The 24,694-nt window shown below is 35.4% G+C and overlaps 2 protein-coding genes across 8 annotated transcripts in view; one reads left to right on the plus strand and one right to left on the minus strand.

Annotated features, from left to right (window-relative positions):
• Window positions 1-6,250, minus strand: part of LOC138692451 (beta-mannosidase-like) — a 20,429-nt gene extending 14,179 nt beyond the window's left edge. Inside the window, exons 1-2 of one of the 5 annotated variants that reach the window (XM_069815489.1) lie at window positions 6,111-6,250; window positions 3,398-3,493 (exon numbers count right to left, since the gene is read on the minus strand). In XM_069815489.1, coding sequence (XP_069671590.1) covers window positions 3,398-3,441 — 44 coding nt within the window. In that variant the 5' untranslated portion in view covers window positions 3,442-3,493; window positions 6,111-6,250. The other 4 variants (XM_069815491.1, XM_069815490.1, XM_069815492.1 and 1 more) reach the window with 4 other exon arrangements.
• Window positions 6,048-23,320, plus strand: Pus1 (Pseudouridine synthase 1). 3 transcript variants are annotated; one of them, XM_069815560.1, is made up of 7 exons: window positions 6,048-6,187; window positions 6,827-7,037; window positions 9,632-9,798; window positions 9,900-10,167; window positions 16,144-16,399; window positions 18,830-18,975; window positions 22,985-23,320. In XM_069815560.1, the coding sequence occupies exons 2-7, from the start codon at window positions 6,862-6,864 to the stop codon at window positions 23,214-23,216; spliced, it is 1,245 nt and encodes a 414-aa protein (XP_069671661.1). In that variant the 5' UTR covers window positions 6,048-6,187; window positions 6,827-6,861; the 3' UTR covers window positions 23,217-23,320. The 3 variants fall into 3 exon arrangements, with proteins under 3 accessions (XP_069671661.1, XP_069671643.1, XP_069671652.1); XM_069815542.1 differs by lacking the exon at window positions 6,048-6,187 and adding an exon at window positions 6,360-6,499; XM_069815551.1 differs by lacking the exon at window positions 6,048-6,187 and adding an exon at window positions 6,380-6,503.
• The last annotated feature ends 1,374 nt before the right edge of the window (window positions 23,321-24,694 follow it).

Here is a 24,694-nt window from a genome sequence, read left to right on the forward strand (position 1 = left end):
TGGAATGAAATAATATGTTTAGTAGAACTATAAGAAAATAATAACTTACAACAGTAATTCATTATGTCGTTCACAGTACACACACTATTGTACGTAACTATTATAGCAATAATTTCTAAACATTACATAACTATTCTTTCCCGAGTAGTGTGAGGTTCATTCGGTTGTAATTCAATATTATTCTTAATTCTCTTCATGGAACTAATACTTTTGCCAGAGTATTTAGCCGCTCTCTCATATTCCTTAGCAAGAGGTTCCAGCAAATATTTGTTTAATTTTTCCTCCTCGCAACGCTTAATTTTATTATATTTGCGATAATTTCTCTTTCTCGGCTATGGATAACAGCGTTACTTTTTCTCCGCGGTGGTGTGATTTCACCATAATTACTACCCTGTGGTTGCTGCTCCATGTTAACATTACTGGTACGCAGTGAAGGAAATAGCTCTATGTTTCTTGACAAGAGATTATGCTGCGGAGCATGCGCAAACAACTCAGTTGGCTCCACCTGCGTTACGCGCTTCCTTCCCTCTGCCCCTCTGTCCCCGCTCAGAAGGTTCAAGATAACTTGCATTAACAATAGGTTGATTAATTCATACACATAGGCTATAAATTTATTTAATCAAATTGAAGATATTAACACGTTTCTAATTTTCTTGTTATATGTTAGTGGGTTACATGTTAGAAGTTCTGGGTGTAATTTAGTTAAAGCATTGTACAACTGAGGGCCAAAATTTATGCTATGCTTTAGACCAGCAGATTTGAGACATTTAGGTTCTACTAATGTTGAATTATTATTTCGTCTTGTGTCATAATTGTGTGTCTGTAATACAAACTTATTACGATTTTTATGATAAAATTTTAACAGCGTATACTTATAAATTTGTTCAATATTAAATACATTAAATTCAGAATAAATTAATTTAGTTGGATAATCGAAACGTTTCTTCAAACAAATTTTAATTATTCGTTTTTGTAGTAAATTTAACGGACTAAGATTAATTTTTGTACTTCCACCCCAAACAATTATACCATATTGAATGATAGACTGAATAATGGCCAAATAAACATTTCGTAGAACTCTAATAGGTAAGTAGCATCGAAGATTAACGAATTTATAAATTGTTTTACGAAACCTCTTACAAAGATAAGTAATGTGATGTGGCCATTTTAAATTCTGATCAATAATTATACCCAGATATTTGACATACGTATGGAGTATTAGTTGGGAGACCTATGGGAAAAAGACCTTTGGGGAAGTCGAGACGTAGATGAGAGGAGAATATTAAAAAAGACTGGAGGAAGGTGGGCTATGATGGTAGAGACTGGATTAATCTTGCTCAGGATAGGGACTGATGGCAGGCTTATGTGAGGGTGGCAATGAACCTCCGGGTTCCTTAAAGGCCATTTGTAAGTATGGTAAGTTTTTAATAAATGTTAATTTATGACATGGTTAGTCAGAGGTTTGAGCAGTCATCTTGCAGTGACCAGCCACTGAGATTAATATATTATCTAGATAAATGAATGGGGCCATCAGATGGAATACTAAAGATTTTGAAACAGTTTGTCCCATTTGTATGTCTTTTATGATTATAGAATGAAGAGACACATTATTTGTCCATGAAATTACGACAAAACATTAGCAGCCTGCCCTTCCAATAAAAAAAGTAAATGTAAATAGTATAAAATTTCATTTTATCCCTATCCCTACTTCAAAATGAACGATGTAGTTGCATTCATCATCCTGATTAAATACCAACAATTTTATCGACTGAGGATAAAATGGAATTTGATCAATGTTTATATTTAATTAAACTGGATAATATGATCCAGAATTACTTCATGTAGCAATCGTTAGTAAATTATTATCATCATTGTTTTTATTATTGCTTCAGCAAAAGACGAAGTTGAATATATGTGCTCAAGAAGAATAAAATGGTAAGTTGTGGCAGTTAGAGAGAGAGAGAGAGAGAGAGAGAGAAAAAAAAACTCATCCGGCCTTAATTAAGGATGACCACGAGGATCCGGAAATTAATAGCAAACAAATACAATTAATTAAATATGAATATTGTTATAAAAATGAAGTGTAATAATTAAGCACCATTGATTATCAATTATAAAATAAAATCTTAGAAGATGACTATAAAATTATACTGATAAATAAAAGATTTTATGTAAAATTAGCATATCCTTAATTAAGGCCTTCTGAGTGGTATAAATGAAATTGTATAATTTGCAGGGAATCTTTGAGAATTTGCGAGATGATATTGATAATTGTTTTAAAAAATGATATGTAAATTTTGGTAAAGAACTCCGAGCACCAAAAAATAAACCTGTCACTGACCAATTGAAGAGAGGGATGTTATACTTGGCACTAAGGTAGGGAATACAAGGTTCATAAATGGCCCTCTTTTCTTGATCAACCCGATGAGCTTGGTTTAGATCTCTCTCCATGCGTATAGTTGGATCTATGATAATAGCCTTTTGTCGTTGCCTGTTTATTGCTATTATATCCGTTATCTGTGAGAGTCGTCTTCAGAAATACAGTGGACCTCTTATGAACTTCCCAAACATTTGCATTTTAATTGCTTCAATGTGTAAGGTGTGTAGCTTATAGGTTTAAATTTGTTATTTTTTCAGTAAGTTTAATTAAAATTAATAAAAATTATTATAACTGTAAGCATATCTCAAGCTCATATTATAAGGAAATGTTAATTATCACTTAACTCTATTAGATGTAGGTCTAGCTCTAACTTAGGTGTTTTTTGTTTGCATAGAAATAGAGCTGAAACAGTCCTCTCTCCTCTCTTTTGACTCAATGCTGCTAACAGCAACAGTGCCAGCAGAAAATAATAGTTTTCTTACGCCAAATCCAAAGTTCTCTCTCCCTCTTGTACAGAGGAGGGACCCGAAGGCTTGCACTGCAGCCTGAGGCTTATTGTGCTTATCACTCCTATCCTGTGAATGATTGTGCACTATTGTACAAGTACAGCATGCCGCACCGCGAACTTAACCCAGCTATGGTATGAATGATGATATGGGAATTAATGATAGCGAAATGAGTCCGAGGTCCAATGCCAAAAGGTACCAGCAATTCTGTTTCAATTGGTTGAGGGAAAACCCCAACCAGATAACTTAATTATTTCTTATTGACATTCAGAAACAAATGTTATGTGAGACCCAACCTAGACCTAATGTTTTAAGTTTTCGCCTCATTTGTAACAAGTAACATGAATTACAAATATTTGTATGTGAACTATGTACAGTAAGCTTTAATAGTCATATGTTGCGAGAAATGAAAACTTTGATGTTTGTGTTCTTATGCAGTCACAATTATTCTGAATCAGTAAAACGTGAGTTGTTCACAGTTTTGACACCATTTTACCTCTCTGTTACTTACGATATCATGAGGAAGATCCACTTAAATTGAAATGTAGAGATCATTTAAGTCATCTCTCATATGTGCAGTTGATCTACTGTGTTGTGCAGCAGGTATCTGTAATATATTACTTCTGTTGCAATTAAATGCTGTCTTTATAATATTGCAGAAATTTGCTTTACTTTCTTAGCATTTATCTACGTAACCATTCATGTATTAATTTATTAACTTCAAAGTTCAGGATAGAATTTGATGAAGTGGATTCCAAAATCTCGTAAGTCCTTTTTTTAAGATTTTAACTTGCTTTATTCACGTTTTAATTTATACTTTTCAAGCCCAATAATTATGTAAGTTTATTTAACAGACTCTCCTAAGTCTTGATTTAGTGTCTGCATATGTTTTCGTCAAATGGATTTAAGGGCGTCAAATTTATTTTATCTGTTTTTGTCATTTTCCTCATAACTTGTAATTTGGCCAAAGGCCTGTTTGGAATCCACATCTTCAATTATGTTTCGATTTTACAGTCTCTTTCTTCTACTATCTGTGTTATTTAATTTCAGTTTCTCGCTATTTTCACACATTCTGATTATACATTATGGTTAATTCTCACAGATTCTGTGGTGTATTGGTGTTGGACGCAAAGTTATTAGCAATGACATTCTCGTTCAGTCGAAATAGAATCAAATGCTAGACTACTATCAGCCTTAAAAATATATTATTTTACAAACTAAAAATACAATTATAAGAAATAATTAAGTTTCACGAGACATTTTGTTCCGTAGATGAATATATAGGCCTACTGTCTATGTAATTTTGGCAGTTTAAAATTTTTTTAATTATGGTTTATTTAACGATGCTCGCAACTGCCGAGGTTATATCAGCGTCGCCAGTGTGCCAGAATTTTGTCCGGCAGGAGTTCTACTTTATGCCTCTAAATCTAGTGACATGAGTCTATCGCATTTAAGCACACTTGGCAGTTTATATCGTTTATATTTTGTATGACTAAGTATCAAATATAGCAAGTTCAAACCTAATCTAGGGAAAAACAGAACATTCCAGCAGGATTTGTGCCAGCCGTGTGCAAAGCAAACGAATCTCGCTCAAAGCCGAAGTAGGGAAACCTCCAACATGCTGTTGGCACAAACCTCGCTGGGACACACTAGTAGACCTACTATCATTGAAATGCCATATTTCATTTTTAAATGCATTTTAACATTGCATAATACATGTGACCATGCACATTCTCATAGTGCTCAATTTTGCAATACGAGATGCATAGAGAGTTGTTCGTGATGGTGGAAAATGCACAAATAGTAGTAACCAATGAAATTGAGCTACATACCCGGAATCGAACCAGTAACATTCTCACTAATAGCCGTGAAACCAAGGCACTGCGAATAAAGAAAGCTGTTATTCTTATGCCACTTCTTGCTTTATTTTCTGAACAGCTAATTTTATACGTTAATTACCGTAGAAATAATTCATCTAGTAGCCTACATCTTTCTAAACCCTCAATCTTTCATTTAAATAAGCTTTCAATTTTAGGAATACATACTGAATAGATAACGATTGTTATTCCGAATCGTTTTCGGAGACAAAGTCAAGAGTGTTTAACTCCCCCCCCCCCCCCGCTCATCACTTTGGGGGGGGGGGGGATCAAAAAGTGAACTATTTTGATGCGGAGGTATAAGTTACACACATAATTTGAAATTCTGCCGTGGGGAAAAAAAATCAGAAAGTGAACTATTTTGATCCGGAGGTGTAAGTTACTGTAGTTACACACATAATTTGAAATTCTGCTGTGATATTGTAATTAATAAACAGTTTATTATAAACTGCTTTATGAAAAAAAAATTGCCTCTCCCCTTAATCCCGCACTCTTTTAAAAGTCTTTGCATGCGGTCAACATTGTTTCATTTTCTTTTTCATAAAAGTCAAGAAGAAATCTGTTTAACATAGCCTATATTTTGATTAAATAGACCTTTTGTTCAGTTTTGGCATAAGATCTTTAAATAATCATCGTAAGTAGGTATTTTGAATAGAAAACCGTATTGGTACTCGTAGGTATTTAAATTTCCATACCGGTATTTCCCGAACAAAATTCTTTCATTAGACGAAAAACATGTGAGAGGAATTAAGGCCGCACGGACGGGCGGACGGCATACCCTGTTACCACAGTATTTTTGGCACGAGACATGCTTTAGCATTTTCATGAAAATCCTGGCGCCAGGCTTCGATTTTTACAACATAATATATCTCTGTTCTCAGGACAGCGAAAAAGTAAAATGTTACTATACTCAACTATTGTACTAAGGTATCTCACCTTGTGAGCCCTAGCACTACAACAGACGACAGCCGCGGTCTATGTCACACCAGTTCGGTTCATGTACATACGGGTACTCTCTTTTCAAAATATGAAGACATTCTTTCCTTAATTATGGAAAAGGGTGTGTCGTTTCATTGCACTATCACATTTATACCTACTGTATATTGAACACATTGATGACGTTTACTGTGTTGTTCTTACATGATTCACGGTCACGGGTCATTTTTTATTCTGTCACTCAATAGGTAAGTACGGTATAGCTAAATTTACAGTTACCGTGACCATTACAGTATATCATCACGGAGGGAATGGTAATTATAAACTTCCCAAGCATTCTTGAGTCTTCAAAGATTCCGTAATAAATTATATACTTATTTTTTTAATATAGAGGTAATCAGCATAGCCTACCTTAATACGAAACTAAAGGATGGTAGTTTCAGCTTCAGGATCTTCGGGATGAAATTCTGAGATTCAATCACACGAATGTGAGTCTTTACGCTCATTCTATTTGTAAAATTACGATAAAATCATATCCTCCCTGATTCATTGATGCAAAGAGTATATCATATGCGATAAATACTATATAGTAGAACGTTTTGTTAATAGATTTTATATAAAAATTTGAGATACGTGCGAATTCACTGAACCATCATATACCGGAAGTAAGAACCGTCAGTTCTGAGGATTCTGCGAAATTCTGAAGTGGATAAATTATATGGTGTAACCTGTTGGTTCAGTGGGGGGTTATCACGTTTTCATGTCGAGATTTGGTTGCAGCTTAACGAATTCTAAATTTTGTAAGTACGTACATGTGGTAAGAATCACATAATAGTTGTATAGTAGCTTGAAGTATATAGAAGTAATAACGGTTCATGTTCATTTTTTCTGTAATATAAAAGTAGGGTTAAAGAAGACAAATTCATACTAACCCATTTAATAAAGAATTGTTTATTAAGAAAATATTGTCAGCATTATAAAAACGAAACAAAAAAGGAACAGTTTTGGGAGGTTCATACCATATGCTGAATGACATTTTGTGAAGATATGAATTTTGGGGAGCGGCTTCGAGTGTCAATTTAAAAATTACAAATGTTCAAAAAATAATATGATCATATTTGTTGCAGCTTTTGCATTTAGATTGTGTGGATTTCTTCGTAAGATGTCTGAGACAGCATGTGGTGCAAGTAATGAAGGAGAGAACAAGAAAAGACCTTTGCAAGAAGATGCTGATGGCACTGATTCCAAGAAATTACGTATAGAAACAGATAGGGTGAAAAGAAAAAAAGTTGCTCTGCTGTTAGCCTATTCTGGTCTAGGATATTTAGGAATGCAAAGGTTAGTAAGCGCTGATTTAGATTATTAAGACTATTTTCCGTTTGCTATCATGTACGTAGATCTGACGTCCGTAACATCATGTGCATAAGCTTAGGTACAGTGTTTTTAAAAACATCTGTAAAACGAAAAATAATGAGAGAAAATTTGAAAGAAAATATATTAAGTTTAAGTGGGATAAATGCAATAAGAAGAGCATAGTTCAAGTTTAATACCGGTATGTTAATATTACAACATAGGCCTAAATGTAACTTCTGTTTCTTATCTTAAAGAAACTTAAAAAAATAATAAAATAACATTTTTTTAAATTATTATTGAAACAACCCCTTTGAAACAAACAGAAAACTGTTTGCATCATTAATTAAATTCATAATTCAGTTTCATTCAACTGTGAGGAGGTAACGACACTGCCTTCTTAATCTCACGAAGGTAGCTTTGTGGGAAAGAGAAAGAACTGTCGTCTGCTCCCTGGAAGTAGCCCCTGAAAATATGCGTACAGTGTTGCCAGAAGTTACACGCATGTAATGTTGAACGATCAAATATATATAAATGTTCATGTATATTTTATAACAAAGAAAATGTTCGCGTTTTATTTAGAAGAAAGAGTCATTTTTCGTGTAAATTCTCCATAAAAGCCAGTTTTTTTTGAAAATATAGTGATTATGAAGTAATTTTTAGAGGATTTCCATCAATTTCGCGAAAATTCGCGAATATATTTCACTAAATTTTGGACTTTCATTAAGGGATTAACATTTTCCATGCATAAAATTAAGTTTTTAACACATTTCGTGTTTATCATTAATACCAAAAACGCACACCCCTAATTACTTATTGTCACTTGTCAGGTTCAAACTTATCTTTGGGCATTTGACTGAACAACAACAACGTAACATAAAGCATCGAATGCATGTGGGAATTTTACAAGAATGTGCTTACATTATGAAGCATCCACGTCCCTAATGCACTGCTTGTAGAGCTTCCCCTTAAGATGTTTGACCCCTGAATTACTGGCAATCAGCTCAGCCATTTGATGTAGCATGAAATATGTAAGAAATTGCTTGTTTTTTTTTTTACAAAATATTTACCGAAATTAGACAATTTTAATCACAGAACCTCAATCACTAATAGTTTAAAATAATGAGGTACGGTATATCTGTGTATGTGCCATGTCATGTCTTGTGTCATTGCCCCACACATATCATGAATGCCTCATTTTTCAGCTCGAACATAGGACCACTCAGCAATTGAGGTGTGGATGGATTTTGCATTTTGTTTGTTGATGACATGTGCAGTCTGCTTGTGTGGAATGAGATCAGTAGTGTGATATTTGTACATTATGCAACGAGCCTATAATGGTAGTAATTAAGACGCGAGTATGTTTGTTTATGAAACGAGCACAAGCGAGTTTCATAATGTTCATACGAGCGTCTTAATTACCATTATAGGCAAGTTTCATACGACTTTTTATGCTCGACCATATTTCTAACTTGAAATTATTCATAAGTATTCATGTTATGGTTATGTAAGTGAGGAACGGAACTGACCTTCTAAATTGTGAGATGTGCGCAGACGCGAAAGTATTGATTTTTTTCCGAGGAACAAATGTCATTGACCTTGATATAATCTAGAGAATAACATGAACATTAGTCTTGATATAACCTGGAAATTGATTTAGAATTGAAAACGAGATACAAATTTAATTTATTTGAATATTATTTACAATTAACGCTAATTATTATAGTAAAAGAACATAACCTTCTGTGACAGTATTGGATTTCCAGCCTCCATGACTTTTCGCTAGTTGTCTTTTGATTGCATATCCGAGAATAATCGATACTTGCGCTTTTATAATGGTACAATGGTGATTTCTCATTGGCTGAACAACTGAACTATAATGAATAGGTGTACTTTAATGAGGTGCAGTGTATAATTACTACATTTCGGCATGGTCGAGCATAAAAAATTATTTTATGCTTGACCATGTCCAAATGTAGTAATTATACACCTGGTAGCAGTCCTTTAATGCATGTCATTAAAGTACACCTATTTATTAAAGTTCAGGTTTTCGATTATTCTCAGATATGCAATCGAAAGATAACGAGGGAAACGTCACGGAGGCTGGAAATTCAATACTGTCGCAGAAGGTTATGTTCTGTAACTATAATAATTAGCGTTAATTGTAAATAATATTCAAATAAATTCAATTTGTTATCTCGTTTTTCAATTCTAAATCAATTTCCAGGTTATATCAAAATTAGTTCATGTTACATTACATCAAGGTCAATGACATTATTGTTCCTCGGAAAAAATCAATACTTTCGCATCTGCGCACATCTCACAATTAACGAGCTATGTACAAGGTCACTTCCGATCTTCTGTCAGATACAAATAAAATGAATACTTCTGAATAATTTCAAGTTAGAAATATGGTCGAGCATAAAAAGTCGTATGAAACTTGCCTATAATGGTAATTAAGACGCTCATATGAAAATTATGAAACTCGCTTGCGCTCGTTTCATAAACAAACATACTTGCGTCTTAATTACTATCATAGGCTCGTTGCATAATGTACTATTATTTTGTGTAAATACTTTCAGAAATCCAGGCATGAAAACAATAGAGGAAGATTTGTTGACTGCTTTATTGAAAGCTGGTTTTATTACTGAGGAAGCTTTCAACACACCCCAATTGGTCCAGTTTCAGCGAGCAGCTCGAACTGACAAAGGTGTCTCAGCCGCACGTCAGGTAGTCTCCATCAAATTGCGTGAGTAGTGGAATCCTCACAAGCGCATAGGCGAAAGAAAAAACAGTTATATTCATCAAGGAAAATTCATTGTCCTTTTGCCTTTTCCTTCTTTTTTGCAGCTGAAGATACGAAGGTTGAATCCATAAATGATCATTTGCCAGCACAGATTCACGTTTTAGCGATTAAACGAACCACCAAGGGATTCAACAGCAAGAGTTCCTGTGATGCAAGGACCTACTCTTACATGTTGCCAACATTTGCATTTGCACCACTAGGTGTGGAGACTACTGAATCATACCGCATCACTCCTGAAGTGATGGAAAATGTCAAAGCAACACTCAAAATTTTTGAAGGGACCCACAACTTCCATAATTTCACAGCACGAAAGTATGTATGACATTTTTCCTCTTCTTTTTTTTTTTTTTTTTTTTTTCTCAGTGACTCATAGTGCCTAGTAACACCTTATTTAGACAATTTCAAATTAAGATTTTGTTAAAAAGCAAAACAGAAATATGTTGTTGTTGTTTTCTAATGCCAGGTGTTTGACAATAAAGTCATTTGACCTCTTGCACTCCAATATTTAAGTGAAAATGGCAAGTTGTAGCCGATTTAAGTGAACACCATATTTTAACGTTTTGGTGGCTACTTCATTCACACACAACCCCCAGAATGTCTGGAGGACCACTCCTGCTGTTGGTCGACGGGTCCATTGGACCTAGCTGGGAGATCTTGTTGATCATCAGCTTTCCCTCCTTAAGCCACTGGAGGACGATTTTAGTGCCATAGCAGGTCAGCACTAGGAACAGAAAAGTAGAAAGAGGAGGAAGGAAAGAGAAATGAACCCCTAGGCCTCGAATGCTCTAATGCCAGCAGGGTCGAAGAAAGTAAGAGTTCAGTCAGAGGACTGGATAGGAAAGGGTAAAGAGAGAATTAGGTATTGGATAGAAAACAGAAATATAAATTAAAGAATTTACCTCCGTATGACAAGTGCTCGTGGTTGGGAGTTTAGATTGTGAGTTTTTCATGATCAGTGTTTCAAGAAATTTCAGCTTCACAGGTGGCTAGGGTTACCAACTGTTTTTGAAGAAAATACGGGAGACTCAGCGACCTGCAATATTTCACATAGAAAACTGACAAATTATTCAATTGAATTAGGCTTAAATTACGAGTATTTTTAGACATTTTGCCTCGTGTAATAGTTTCAAACAAATTGTAAACATTCCTTGCATGATTTGATTAGATGTGTTGTGCTCCTGTTTAAAACATCTGTTCACTTACTGTTCATAAGAAAAAACACTCACTGTGTTAGCTTTGCTGCCTGGTATGCTTACAACATATCTCACTATTTTCTTTTTCTGAATTTGTAATTCTAACATTGTTGAATTTTAAACTGAGAGCCCTGAAACTATTTCTAGCAAGTATTACCTTCTACAGAGATTGCACATTTCAGTGCATGTCTGGAACAACAGAATCCATCGTATAGATCACTTTCCATCACGGAAAAATTAAATGTTTCAAATAGATTTTTGCATTATGCAAAAGTAAGGGAGAAAAATGCTCGAAGAGAAGAAAAATACGGCAGCCGGGAGACTGTTAAAAGTTAGAGCAAATATTGGAGATCTCGGGAAATATGATAGTTGTGGCAACCCTACAGGTGGCATAAAATTGAAGATTTGTGTAAATATTTTCAGAAATCTTGGCATGAAAATAGGTCATGCATTGACACATAGAATAATATTAACATGGAATATTCTTGGAATTGTTAACGTTATAGACATAAACAAAAACAAGTAATTGGGAGACACTGCATTGTGTGTTTGCTTTTGGAAGTGGTTGAGAGGGAGAAACATAACTCTTTGATGACATTGACACAACTTCACGAACTTACCTCAAGAGACAAGTGCATAGTGAATAGAGTTTTCTGTTCCTCTATACTGTTTGCTGTTCCAGTGCAAATTTAATTTAAGACATCAATCATGGGGATTTCCACAAGTATTTAGCCTACTGAATGAAATATAATGTTCCTTGCTCTAATGAATTGGATCAATAGAACAATCAGGAAATTAAACCAGCTATAAGCTTATTTACTGTTTAAGCTGTAGTTAAATACTTGATTAATTAATCATTAATAGCAGTTTTATGTCAATTTTATAGTATACTAAGACTATTATTTAAAATATTGGAAACAGGCATTGTGTTGTGTCACATTGTCATGTTCTGATGTTGTTTTTTTTTTTTTTTTTTTTTTTTTTTTTTTGGAAAATCCTTTTCTATATAAAATGTTCTACTTTTAATTTTTTGTCTGATAGATCACGGAATTTCATGCAATTTTATGTTTTTATTGATTTGGTTCCTATATTGAAAAATTAAAGTGGGTCTTTGCCAATCATGGGATTTACATTCGAAAGAAGCCAACTTTATTTTGCATAACTGCATATTTCGAGAGTTCTTCCGCTTTAAATGATTATATATATATTTATTTTGCATATGTTGTTGTTTTCTAATGCCAGGCGTTTGACAATAAAGTCATTTGACCTCTTGCACTCCAATATTTTTCAAAGATATTATCATGGCCAGCCACTGAAGCACAGATTTTGAGGTGTTCCGAATCCATTTCTTGGTTTGAGTTGCACAATGGGCAGTTAGGGGACTGATATATTCCCATTCTATGCAGCTGTTTGGCCAAACAATCATGGCCTGTTGCCAATCTAAATGCAGCTACAGACGATTTTTGTGGTAAATCGGGAAATAACTGTGGATTATGATGCAGAGAGTTCCATTTTTTCCCATGAGTTTGTGTTATCAAATTTTGTTTGTTATTGTCTAAGTATGTAGATTTAATAAATCTTTTCACAGAGTAATACGTAGATTTAGTAACAGGTCTGTAAGTAGCAGTGCTGCCCTTCTTGATAAAGCATCCACATTCTCATTTCCCAGGATTCCACAATGAGATGGTATCCATTGGAATACAATTCTTTTATTGAGTGATATTAATTGAGAGAGCATTTTAGTTATTTCTGCTGTTTGAGATGAAGGTGTGTGTTTAGAGACTATTGATAGAATAGCTGCTTTGGAGTCTGACAATATAACTGCATTCTTAAATTTATTGATGTGGCATAGAAGATTCCTGAGACTTTCACTTATTGCAATGATTTCTCCACCAAAACTTGTTGTTCCATATCCAAGAGATCTATAAAGTGAGAAGAGACAGCATGTAACACCTGCACCGGCACCTTGTTCTCTGGAGATCAAGGATCCGTCGGTGTATAAATGAAGCCAATTTTGTGGAGGGTACCTAATATTAATTGTCTCTAAAGACAACTGTTTCATTATTTCAATGTTTACTTCTGATTTCAGTATTTCTTCTGTTAAATTTAGATTATATTCTTTATTTAATAGAGTTAAAGGATTTGGTTTAATTATTTTGCATATTTAGATCGTATTCAGGCAAAACAAGGAAAGCTGTTAATATATGCATTTATTTTGCATATTTAAATGCATATATCAACAGCTTTCCTTGTTTTGCCTGAATATGATCTAATTTCAAAATTTCTCTGTGATAAACTAAGAATAATTTCCAAGAAACATAAAAAAATTATGTGAGAAATAAAACTAATAATTATTTAATTACTGTTGAGAACATGAAATTGCTGTGACAACAATGAATACTTGCCCCTAGTGTAAAAGTTGGGTCGTTTTCCACTTTAACACGAGGCTAGCTGCTGTCCTGTGTACACACTAGCCATGTAGGCCTAAGTGTAATTTTTCAGGAGCCAGGGCGAAAGTACTTTTACCACTTCTATTCCGATTTCGTAAAAACCAATAATATAATAAAGCATGTATTTAGACATCTGTGACAATGAAGTGACGTGTTGTTGGGGTCTTGGAACTGTTGCAAAGACAATGCTGCAGGTGCGCTCTGATTTCATAGAAACAAAACTGAATGTATTTGAACACCTGCGACAATGAAGTCTCGTGGAGTGTAGATTTTCATTTCAACAAGTTTTACTGCACTACCAAGTGAAGAACCAGTACATGATCACTCTGCTTACACGTTTAACTGCCGACATCCCGAAAAAAAGAAGTAGCAGAAAAGATTTATTGAAGAAATGGGTTTCTGAAGATAAATGTTTTTCTACTGATGGGAAAATAGTCTTCTGTGCAATATGGCTTCGTAATACTTATTACTTTAAATTATTTTAATTTATATTGTATTGTGGCACCATGTTGGAAAACCTGGTCGCGGTGGGGAAGTTTCGAAAAGCCACATGAGCCGATTGTTGTAGAAGCTACGAGACGCAGTACATTCGAGAAAGTGTGATTTAGTAAATAAAAGGGGCAAGTGAGCCGCAAGATAGAGCCAGGTCAGTTGAGCCAGTCTAGTCACGTATAGAGAACATACAGTAAAGACACCTAAGCCATTTCATGGGAACAAATTCTGAGTGCGCATGTCACGAAACCGGATGTATTGTCTGGAACCTCCACCAGATGGTTCTGCATCTATGACAGGCTGGCATAATTTAATATTAACTGAAAACATTCATTACTCATCATTTAATCATTTTAAAGACATGAGGCAAAGGAATGGCAATATAACCATAATAATAATTACTTCCGTGTGCAATCGTCATGAAAATATTCACTAATTTTGACTTCCTAGCGACATAATGCTAATGATAGATAATGTTGTTGTTTTCTAATGCCAGGCATTTGACAATAAAGTCATTTGACCTCTTATGATAGATAATGTACATACAAGATTATTCGTATTACTGACCAATAAAATAAATAAATAAATATTTTACTAATATTTTGATAGTGGTTTGATACTAGCGACATAGTTGAATTCATGGAGAACTAAACCTTACTGAGCTTGAATTTAGTACCAACAACATCAAAGGTGCCGACAAGAGTTGTCCCTACTGATTCTTCTTATACTGTGGTCTAGTTAACAGTCAGCTGCGAGAAAGCTAGTTAGCGGAGACGTATCCAGTGGAAGTCTTGGGTTCGAAGTACAGTGAACTTAAGTGAGTACTGTGGCAGCATCCAGGCGAGGGCAACGCATCCGTAAGTCTTGGGTTCGAAGATCAGTGAACTGACTGGAAGTCTTGGGTTCGAAGTGCAGTGGACTGTTATCTGGAAGTCTTGGGTTCGACGTACCGTGAACTTTAGTGAGCTAGAAAAACTAGCCAAGGCGAACAAACTGTGAACTGAGAACTGACAGCTTTGTTTTGTAAATAGTGCTTTGTGAACATTGCTTGAAATTAGGAGTACATTGTTGTTCTTCTCAATAATAAACGTGAATAGTCATTGTCGTCCTGATGATGGGTAACTTTCGGTGCTGGATCCCGGACTCATTTCACCAGCATTATCACCTTCATTTCATTCAGATGCTAAATAACGTGAGATGTTGATACAGGGTCGTAAAATAATCCAATAAAATAAAAATAAAAAAATTGTTGTCCTGTAGAGTGCACTAACGACTGCTGTGTTGAGTGGAATACCCAATGTTGACGGGTGTATGGTTGTTGTTGCAATAAAAAGCCATTCTTGTTGTGACATTATTGTTGTTTAATAAAAGTTACAGTATAATTAAACCTCTTTTTTTTTTACTGCATTCAATTTTTAGCTCGTATGTCAACAATTTTTACTGAATAGTTGCATGCATATTTTCAAGTTTTTTAGTGCATGAAGTTCCGTGCTCTACTGATTAGTAAACAGCAACAAACAACAACTTTCTGTGATATTCTTCTCTGATCCATTTGTAAATTGTGGTTCTTATCAGTAAGCTCTTAATACCACAGACTGGTTTCTTGACTGATAAAAATAATGTACTCACTTTTTGGTCAAGTTATCTGATACCATATTTTATTTTTTATTGAATTTTAAATTTAATTTAAAGTTGTTGTTTTTTATTATTAATCTATTTTTTGTGTACATTTTATTCAATTGTCGGTTTCTGGTTTAATTATGTAAATCCTACTTAACTGTAATCTAATACTAATATGTATACTAATGTGTATATTTTTATTTTTACTGTGTACATTTTTCTTTTTTTATTGAATTATCGGCTTCTGTTTTTATGTGATTCGTATTTGATTCTAACAAATTAATATGTATTTCACTATGTTTATTTTTATTTTATGAGGTAAATTTTATGTAACTACCTCTTTTGATCTCATTATGTATCAGTATGTAATTACTTAATTCCGATCAAGTTTTATGTTCACCTGTGTAAGCAAGTTTTAATCCTGGTTGAGTGTAAGAGAGGCCTTAACTCTGCCAGGTTTAAATAAAGCCATTATTATTATTATTATTATTATTATTATTATTATTATTATTATTATTATTATTATGTTGCAGGAAACCACTGGATCCAAGTGCAAATCGATACATAATGAACTTTGACATTGGCGAGCCTTTTATTAGTAGAGGCATTGAGTTCTCTGTATTAAGAGTCAAAGGTCAGAGTTTCATGCTACATCAAATCAGGAAAATGGTAGGTTTGACAATTGCAGTGGCACGTGGACTTACATCCCTCGACACTCTGCAGCGGGCATGGAAGCCAGAACGCTTGGATCTCCCTGTGGCTCCAGGACTGGGTCTAGTACTTGAAGAGGTGAGAATTCCGACATTAAAAATTCGAAACAGACTTTAATATTCTTGCCCCATTTTCTTAACATATTATATGCTGACAGAGTTTATAAAGCAGTTATAGTACCGGTTGTTCTCTATGGTTATGAAACTTGTACTCTCACTTTGAGAGAGGAACAGAGGTTAAGGGTGTTTGAGATTAAGGTGCTTAGGAAAATATTTGTGGCTAAGAGGGATGAGTTACAGGGAAATGGAGAAAGTTACACAACGCAGAACTGCATGTATTATATTCTTCATCTGACATAATGAGGACCATTAAATCCAGACTTTGAGATGGGCAGAGCATGTAGCACGTATGGGCGAATCCAGAAATGCATATAGAGTGTTAGTTGGGAGACCGGAGGGAAAAAGACCTTTGGGGAGGCCAAGACGTAGATGGGAGGATAATATTAAAATGGATTTGAGAGAGGTGGGATATGATTGTAGAGACTGGATTAATCTTGCTCAGGATAGGGACCGATGGCGGGCTTATGTGAGGGTGGCAAGCCATAAGCCATAAGTAAGTATTATACTGTATACTGTACGCATGTAGCTTTATATCTCTGGCAGTGAGTGACTTAAATTTCAGGTGTCTTATCTTGGTTGTGGGCATAAGAGTATTAAAAGCATTACTACCTTTTTCTATATTTCTTCCTCCTCACTCCAAACTGTGACGTTGCACAAAGGCAGAGAATAATATAAGATCTGTAGAGGAAGTGCAAAGAAAGCTTGCCGATTTGACTGATGCGCAGAGAACGATATTCGGTCCTCGTGCCGCCATGCTCGTTACAGGGCTGCTATGAATCACCTAATGCTGATTACAGGGCACATTCGAAAGCGTGGTCTTGAGCTGTTCGTATCGTGGAGTGTTGCTGTGCAGAGCGGGTAGAAGCCAGCGTGTGCGTTACATATTCTGCGTTTTATCCCTGATATCAGTAGTTTTATGTAGTTCAAAGTGTGTTTGTTAAATAACAGAGTTCTGTGTAACATTCTATGTACTTAACAATGTCCCTGTTTCACTCTAAATTAGAAAGTGCTAATAAAAGTTACACAGTCAAACTAGGGAATTATTTGTAACATTTATAAATTTATAAAAAACGAAACAGGCTCTGCTTGTAACATAAGGAGTATATATAAATTAAAATAAACCGACCATAGTACTCTAGTTATCGGAACATTTTAATAAAATCACATAGTATTAGTGTTTTATTACAACGTCAAATATGAATTATTACACGATTACATATTTCTTATAACATCTTTGTCATTTCATTCAGTGATTTTATGTGTAAAAAAATCGTGCTTCTGTATTTTCAACAATGTTATGTTACTAGTTACTCTGCAATAAGGTTTAGGTTACGTTACATGCGCTGTGATAAATTTCACTCGAAACATCAAGCCAGCAGACGACTGAGAACTGTCGACAGTTTGCCAATCAAATCGAAGCGAGGTCGAGTGCACCCAAATGTTTCCGAAAGTTTGCGCAGCTTTCCGTGGCAAGCTCTTCTTGCGTCACCTCTACATGTGTTGTTATGTTGTATTCCCTCTATCCAAATGATTGGCAACCTTTCTTCCAGTAAGAATAGCTGTTTAGAAACTTTTCACTTCTTCTTATTAATGTAATTTCTGTTCCTGATTTAAATCTTCTGTTAAAGAATAACTACTATAACCACTGTCCTCTTCTGTCTTTGAATAAAAGGACTCATATATTGGTCAAAATGATCATTCGAAGACAGGTTTGAATCTCTTAAGTGACACCAATAAGGCATCACTCATGAGGCAACTAATTCAGGAGATGATGAATTAGGATGGCCAGCTCTTTTCTCCCTCCATTGCATACATCACCGACTACTAACATATTTCACTAATCAGACTTTGGATGTATACAAACAATTGTTCTTCCTCTGACACATCGTCAAACGAGATATACCGCCTGATAGTCGATTACAGTTTTAGAAAAAAGTTTTGTCGCACAGATACTTTATAAGCCCCAGAAAGGAGGCGGTGTCATGTTCAGAGGACGAGCGACCTGGTTCACAAGAGAACGACTAGTTGAGGTAATAAAATTAGTTTTGTTTCGTTGTATGTGATCATGCACACTGCCTCCTTTTTGGGACTTATAAATATCTGTGCGACAGAACTTTTTTCTAAGACTACATATCAGCCACAACCTCAATCAGAGGTAATCCTATCTTAAATGGTAATGAATCCTGACTTGTGAGTGTCCCATCATAGAAATTTAATATTTATTTATTTTAACCTGGTAGAAATAAAGCCATCAGGTCACCTCATCCTCTCTACCAGGGGAAATGGTACTCAAGTCTGCAAGAGAGAGTACCAGACTTTTAGTAAGTTATTTGATCATAACTGAAGATTTAGAAATAGATCAGCTAACCCGTTTTTCTTCTGTTTTTAGGTGCATTATGATAGGTACAATCAGCGATTTGGAAAAGATGGCATTCATGAGCCTTTGGATTGGGAAGAAGTGGAGGCTGATGTCAAGGCATTCAAGGAAAAGTTTATTTTTCCTACAATCATCGAATCAGAGATTGAAGAGAAATCGTATCCTTTATCATTATGGACTTGTTTTAGTGTGGGCTTTATTTAAAAATAGGAGGCTACAAGAGTGAAATAATCAAAATGAAGTCCTTGTTTGTGTAGAATATTTGTCTAGATTTTCCAGCTATGTACATGCCTTTAATCTGAAAGTTAGAATTTATAAAACAGTTATATTACTGGTTGTTCTGTATGGTTGTGAAACTTGGACTCTCACTTTGAGAGAGGAGCAGAGATTAAGGGTGTTGAGAATAAGGTTCTTAGGAAAATATTTGGGGCTAAAAGGGATGAAGTTACAGGAGAATGGAGAAAGTTACACAACGCAGAACTGCATGTATTGTATTCTTCACCTGATATCATGAGGACTATTAAATCCAGACGTTTGAGATGGGCAGGGCATGTAGCATGTATGGGCGAATCCAGAAATGCATATAGAGTGTTAGCTGGGAGACCGGAGGGAAAAAAAACCTTTGGGGAGGCCGAGACGTAGATGGAAGGATAATATTGAAATGGATTTGAGGGAAGTGGGATATGATGATAGAGACTGGATTAATCTTGCACAGGATAGGGACCAGTGGTGGGCTTATGTGAAGGCGGCAATGAACCTGCGAGTTCCTTGAAAGCCATTTGTAAGTAAGTAAGTGCATACCTTGTTTCTGTTGCAAAGTTCTTAATCTCTAGGAGAATATTCGTCAGATATGTATGCACATCATGGTGGAAGTACGATGTTGCCCTTAAGTTGCATGTAGTGGACGCAAAATTTTAGGAATTATGACGCAGAAAATCAGAGAAAATCTTGACAACACTGTCCACCAGCTTTTCTAAAGTTAAAATTTCCATTGAATATAGTAAGTAAGGAGATATATTTTTTTTAATTGGTTATTTTACAATGCTTTATCAACTGCTATGTTTATGTAGTGTCTGAGTGAGATGAAGATGATAATGCCAGTGAAATGAGTAATGTTCAACGTCGAAAGTTACCCAGCATTTGCTCTTAATGGCTTGAGGGAAAACCCCGAAAGAAATCTCAACTAGGTAACTTGTCCCAACCAGGATTTGAACCTGGGCCCACTTGTTTCACAGTCATGCATGCTAACCTTTACTGCACAGCAGCGGACAAAAAAAAAGGTAGCCTGTCATAATATTTTCAGTACTTGAAGTTACGGGTATACTAAAATAAACCAGTATTATTATTGCTGAAGTATGTATACACATACGAAAGAATTTATTATTTATATTTATTTTATTATTTATTTTTTTGGTGACGAAGTAATTCGTTTCAAAATTTTTTTGGACACATAGTAATGTATGAGCCTTTCAGAGCAGAAGTGGTGTAAGTCAAAAATGGGTAATGAGGATTAAAGTAAACATTCTGTAAAATACAGCGCAAAGTAGCAATTAATATTCAATTTATTTAAACTATTAGTAGTCAGTTGATAGTACAAAGGACATATTAATTGCTACTTTGCGCTGTATTTTACAGAATTTTTACTTTAAGCTTCATTACCCAATTTTGACTTACTGTACACCACTTCTGCTCTGAACGGCTCATATTTGCTAAATGTTGTACCATATTTACTCAGCTATAAGACCCCCTCCCCCATTTTCTCTATTTTTACTTTTGGTGGAGGGTTTTATAAGGCATGAACTTCATAAAATCACTTGGTTTGGGAAGGGAATAAAATATGCTTTATTTTATTCTTATGGCACATAACATAGATATTTATAATTAAAACAAAATTATTAGAAAATTTTGTATTTTGACTTTTAAAAAGTAAGGGGAGTACTATAGACGATGGGGTCCTATAACTGAGTAAATATCATATATTCACATTTGGAATAATTTATTACTCCTTTGTTGACAGTGATTATATTTTTTTTACACGTAGTAATCTTGAAGTCTCTTTAGTACAGGTCTTGAATGTGTGAATTTATGGGTTTGTTCCAACATGGTTCAGAATCTATTCTGAACTCCTGCTCATACGCAGTAGCTCAATGTCTGTTCCAACAAGACTAGAACTGATTCTGAATCGATACTGAACTCCCAGTTCCCTGTTGTTGATAGTGATTTGGAACTCATTCGGAAAGAGTGAAATTGGTTCTGGATTAAGAGCAGAACTGGGAATTCTGAACTGTTGATGCATGTGCAGATGGTTTAATCTGAAGATATGGTTAAAATCCTTCGAGACAAGACAGGTTAAAATAAAAAAAATAGTCCATCATGTTTGATATGGAAGGTGATATTGACATATTTTACCAAGAATTAAGTTCGAAAGATGAATATAATTCTAACAGAATTTGATAACACAATCTCAAGGGAAAAAATGGAACTCTCTGCATCATAATCCACAGTTAATTCCCGATTTACCACGCAAATCGTCTGTAGCTGCATTTAGATTGGCAACAGGCCATGACTGTTTGACCAAGCACCTGCATAGAATTGGAATATATCAGTCCCCTAACTGCCCATTGTGCAACTCAAATCAAGAAATGGATTCGGAACACCTCAAAATCTGTGGTTTAGTGGCTGATCATGACAATATCTTTGAGAAATATTGGAGTGTAAGAGGTCAAATGCCTGGCATTGGAAAACAACAACAATAACAATAACAATTCTAATATGAGGAAGAAACTCTGAAGGCCATGAAAGAAGAGTTCAAGAAATGTTCCAACAACGTAAAATCCCAAACTAGTTCTGACACCGTACACAACTAGCACGTGTGTCAAAAGAAATTCGGTACCGGTGTTAGTTCAAAACACATTCTGAATTAATATTTGAGGAGAAAACTTCGCTCCGACACCGGGGATCAAACCCGGGTCCTTGGTTCTACGTACCAAGCGCTCTGACCACTGAGCTACGCCGAATTCAATCCACAGCACTGGATCGAATCTTCCTCCTTCAATGTTTCCCTTTGTGGACTGGCTCCAAGTTAGGCATATATGTTGACGTGTGTGTCTAGTGTCAACTGCCATTATACTAGGAGCGCACTCAGTTGAGTGACGTATTTGGCTGGGAGTCCACAGTTATGATGCACTGCTAGCTATGAGAATATATATATATATATATATATATATACACTCTTACTAATAAACCGTGTATAGTTTTTATATGAGACTTACGCAGAGTTGAGACAGAAAACGTTATAAACCGTGAATAAGCTATGGACGTATAAACAGGTGTAACAATACAATGGGAATTGCTTTGCAGTAGTTATATACACGAAACCCCTTGTTTAAGCGTTGTATATAGCAAAAAAATGACCGCCCCTTTAACAGCTGTTCGTATCGACTGTCATTTTATGACGATAGTTACCTTGTAATCACAGAAGAACAAACCAAAGATCATAGAATTATTAGAATAATATTGCTGTAGCTTGTACTCTTTGACCAAAATATAGTGTGGTAATCGATTAGAGCCAGTTGTACTATCGATATTTAACATGCCACACTAGAGCGCTCTACCGGATGCAATAGAGAACCTCAGATATTCTATTACCTTTCGTAACGAAGTAATGACGAAACTATGACGTTGCTGTGTAACAGTTATACTGTTATACACGACGTATGTAGTGATTATTAGTAAGGAATTTACACACGATTTATAAACGAGCTATTCATTGTATAAGTATAAGACAGTTAAACGTCTGTATATAGAGTTTTTATTAGTAAGACCGATACAGTATAATGGCAGTTGACACTAGACATATACGTCAACATAATATGCCTAACTTGGAGTCAGGCCACAAAAGGAAACATTGAAGGAGGGAGATTCGATCCTGTGCTGTGGATTGAATTCGGTATAGCTCAGTGGTCAGAGCGCTTGGTACATAGAACTAAGGACCCGGGTTCGATCCCCGGCGCCGGAGAGAATTTTTCTCCTCAAATATTAATCGTCAACATTACAGAGATTATTCTGTAGGACAAATTAATAAATCCATAATACAGTCTGAATTGCTTGCTGGAACAAAGCTTATAGCTCTGGATGTAGCTATAATTTCCTTAATTGGCATCACAGAATGTTGTCCTGGCTGGAGACTCTTCCGTTACACAGTTACAGTATCCGTGAGGATAACCTGTCTCACGGTCTGACTACGTTGGGTCAGGCAGCAGACCTGGTTGAACGTGTGGATGAAGGGGATGGACTGGCTACTCTAGCAAGAGCAGCACAGGTCGTCCAGGAGGAACAGAATGTAATGTATAACGGAAATCCCATCCAGTGTCCTTCCCAAAATGTACCATCAAATTAGGTGAGTATCCTTTGTCATTTTTCCTTACCTCCTAATTCATATTAGTAGTAATATGTTAACCTAATTTAATTTTATACAATAAATGACTGTTTGTTACAACAACAGTGGTTTGTTTTATTTATGAATGTATGAGTTTCGTTTTTTTAGAATACAAAAGCTTCCTCTCACCAGTTGAAACAAGTTTTTTATGGTCAGGAAGGGTAGAAATAAGATATGTACCTATAATATTGCCGTATTTCATCGCGTAATTGTCGCCATCGCATAATGATTGCACCCTTATTTAGAGACAGACTGATCAGGACTTTAAAATTCGACTGCATAATCGTTGCATGGGTATGGAAGGTTGTTTCCTATCTCTGGAAACGACTTTGACATCATGTGCGTCAGGAGTCCAAGACAGCTGAACTGTTGTGAGAGGTGACAGACCAGTAGTGAGTGATTTCACAGTCAAGAGTGCACGGTGTCTCATAGTAGCAAGGCCCAAGAAAATTGAGCCTTTTTGGAAGGGGTACATTATGATCCTTTCTGATACCAAGTACAATTACGTGAAAATCATAGTAGCCTGCAAAAAACGTGGTTTCGTTGTCCAAAAAAGGCACTTTCTATATATTTAATAAGACTGGCAAAGCTTGGATGAGATTAATTCCAGAGGGGAAAAACAAGCAAGTCCACCCCCTGCCACAAGCTGCATCCCCTGAGATAATATAAATTAATCCCATCCGAGCTTTACCAGTCTTATTAAGTACACAGAAGATGCCTTTCTTGGAAATAACGAAACCAAGTTTTGCAGGCTTCTATTATTTTCACGTAAAGGCCGGTTCACAATAAACTGGGAACGGAAACAAGAACGAAAATGGAAATAATGTTAAAATAAATATATTTAAATGTGAGCATTCATAATAGTTAATTGTGAATGCTCACATTTAAATACATTTATTTTAACAATATTCTCGTTCTCGTTTCCGTTCCTGGTTTATTGTGGATCAGTCTTAACTGTACTTGGCATTGGAAAGGGTCGTAATGTACCCCTCCCATAAAGGCTCGATTTTCTTGGGCATTGCTGCTGTGAGACACCATGCACTCTGACTATGAAATCACTCACTACTGGAATGTCATCTTTTGCAACAGTTCAGCTGTCGTGTGACTCTTGACGCATATGACGTCATTCAAAAATCATTTCCAGAGATCGGAAACAAACAACCCTCTGTATTCCTGTTTATCACAATCCAGAATTATTTAAAAATAACGTACCACCACTGCAACATGAAGTACCATTATGCTCAAGATCGAATATGCGTGAAACAGTAGTGGTAGCTGACGAAAATGAATGGGGTGCGAGTGTGAGATGTTAGCACCAAGCCAATAGCCATAAATGCCTTCTGTTTAGTACAATTGTTGGTTTACAAATGTTCAAATGCTTTTTTTTTTAGGTCTAAACCAATCATCTTTCAGTGGACTGGTTCAGTGTATCAGATGTA

This window comes from Periplaneta americana, chromosome 2 (assembly GCF_040183065.1).
Source record: "Periplaneta americana isolate PAMFEO1 chromosome 2, P.americana_PAMFEO1_priV1, whole genome shotgun sequence".
In the NCBI taxonomy this organism is placed as follows: domain Eukaryota; kingdom Metazoa; phylum Arthropoda; class Insecta; order Blattodea; family Blattidae; genus Periplaneta; species Periplaneta americana.